This window comes from Otolemur garnettii, unplaced genomic scaffold, assembly GCF_000181295.1.
Source record: "Otolemur garnettii isolate 467f Iridium unplaced genomic scaffold, OtoGar3 scaffold00218, whole genome shotgun sequence".
NCBI classification, from domain to species: domain Eukaryota; kingdom Metazoa; phylum Chordata; class Mammalia; order Primates; family Galagidae; genus Otolemur; species Otolemur garnettii.
In genome coordinates this window covers 15113-17263 of record NW_003852613.1, presented here as the reverse complement: position 1 = coordinate 17263, position 2151 = coordinate 15113, and the positions used below count along the sequence as shown (strand labels likewise).

Here is a 2151-nt window from a genome sequence, read left to right as displayed (position 1 = left end):
CCCCCAAAGCTGTGGAAGATGAGGAAGCCCTGCAGTCCCGTGCACAGATCCGCCTGAGAGAAACCAGACGTCAGCCAATGCCTATGGAAGCCACAACCCAAACCCCCGACAAGCAGTGTCACCTCTCTGCCTCTGCAGGTTGATATGGATTCAAATCATCCCTAATGGACACACCTTACACATGGAAGCAAAAAAGGCAGGCGGTAAAGATCTACGGATGCATCGCCACGCGCACTTCACAGTAAGACTGTTGTAGACTCAGATGGACTTGGGATGCTGGTCTAACATTTGCCACAACCACCTCTCCTGTGCAACCCAAGACCTGCCCTCCCATCCCAGATGAGGCCCACACGAAGCCTTCTGGGTGCACTTCTTACCAGTTTGCGGATCCGGTCCAGGACCAGGTCCACGATCTCTTTGCCGATGGTGTAATGGCCTCTGGCATAATTATTGGCTGCGTCTTCCTTCCCGGTGATCAGCTGTTCTGGATGGAAAAGCTGCCTGTAGGTCCCTGTGCGCACTTCATCTACAAAGAGACCGAGCGTGCTGAGTCTTTAAGCTCTTGCACTAGTCACCAAGACCCATGCATTTGGGGACTGTGTGCCTCTACAGAGCACATCTTATTCCTTGTCGTTCAACTCTGGGAGTGTCTTATGAAAATGTCTCTGTGTGATGCACAAACCAAAAATGCTACTATGGCTCCAGGAAGGTAAAGTCAGCTTGCAGTACAAACATCAGCAGGACTGGTTCCCAGTGAAGGGAAAGAGGCTCTCACATCCCCTTGAGTGTTAATTCTATGGGGGACACATTTCTTTCCTACCCACAGCCACATCAAAGGGTGTAACTTTAAAATCCCTCACAAACTGGCAATCACCAGGTCAATCTGACTTCTGCAGGACAGTCCCTCAGGACACTGTGTGTGGTCTGGGTCACACAGATGTCAGGTGAGTCTTTCATCTCCTAGGAGGCCACTGAAAGGTCCTCTCTCCTTGCAAACTACCTGGGGCTTCTAATCTAGAGGAATCAGATGAATGATCTATGGGGTTTTTTTTGCACACAGGGGCTGGGGCACCCAGAGTGAATCTCTCCAGACTGCTGGCAAAGCAGCTGTTCCCTGCATGTCAGATTTTCCTAAATTGGAAGTCTGGGTCCCACAGGCCCGTGACCCTTTCAGTTTCTTACCTGACACCACCACAGACACTTGCTTGTCCATCCTGCCCTTTCCCTACAGAGATTCAAAGGAGCCCACGTGGGGCTTTATATCGGGGTACTCTCTCCACCCCCAGGAAAGCCTCCATCTACTGCCTGAACACCTACCCACCACGGTGGGCTCCAGGTCCACAAACACTGCTCTGGGCACGTGCTTGCCAGCCCCAGTCTCGCTGAAGAACGTGTTGAAGGAGTCATCGCCGCCACCGATGGTTTTGTCACTTGGCATTTGACCATCAGGCTGAATTCCGTGTTCAAGGCAGTACAGTTCCCAGCAGGCATTGCCAATCTGGACACCTGCCTGCCCCACGTGGATAGAGATACACTCGCGCTGGGAACCAGAACATAAATATGAACTCATTTACCTTTAAGGCAAATTGAAACTATATGGCATGCAAAATATAATAAATTAATATTTGTATAGTGCCTCAGTGTCTAAGGCTTTCTCAGTCTTTGTTTCCTGGGAGGCTTAGATCATCCATTATCCCCATGAAAACTACTTCTTCTAAACCTCCCTAGCTACTAACATTCAAGAATTGGCCCCAGGACCAAAATGTTTGCCATTACACAAACATTACATTAATTTAAAACTTAGAAGCCATGAAGTGTCAATAATCAACTCTGCATTATGCCTAGTAGCAGTTTTTAATTATGTCATGACCAAAGGATAAGGTAATAGAATTGGGGAGGAAAAATGGAGTAGGTCCATGACCCAAGACCAGGTGGTTACTGTGTGTCTTCTGTCTTCCCCTCTAGATTTACCCCCTATCATTCTCTAAGGGACTGTGCTGGAGAAGGCTGACTCATGAGGACAGTATCAGAGGGCTTCCTTGCCCTGTAACTTCTGGTTGGTTTGGTCAATGGCAAGCAGCACTAAGACTGTGAGGTTAGAGAAGGGTGTTGTTAGGGTGCTCACTCCAGGGCTCACTCTGTCTCAGATCG

At 49.1% G+C, this 2151-nt stretch overlaps 1 protein-coding gene across 1 annotated transcript in view; it reads right to left on the bottom strand.

The window, feature by feature from the left end:
- LOC100963795 (tubulin alpha-3 chain-like) overlaps positions 1–1537 on the bottom strand; it is an 8024-nt gene extending 6487 nt beyond the window's left edge. The window contains exons 1-3 of the mRNA XM_012812666.2: positions 1318–1537; positions 378–526; positions 2–53 (exon numbers count right to left, since the gene is read on the bottom strand). Of these exons, the coding sequence (XP_012668120.1) occupies positions 2–53; positions 378–526; positions 1318–1438 (322 nt within the window). The 5' untranslated portion in view covers positions 1439–1537. The remainder of the gene's footprint in view (position 1; positions 54–377; positions 527–1317) is intronic.
- Positions 1538–2151: the final 614 nt, after the last annotated feature.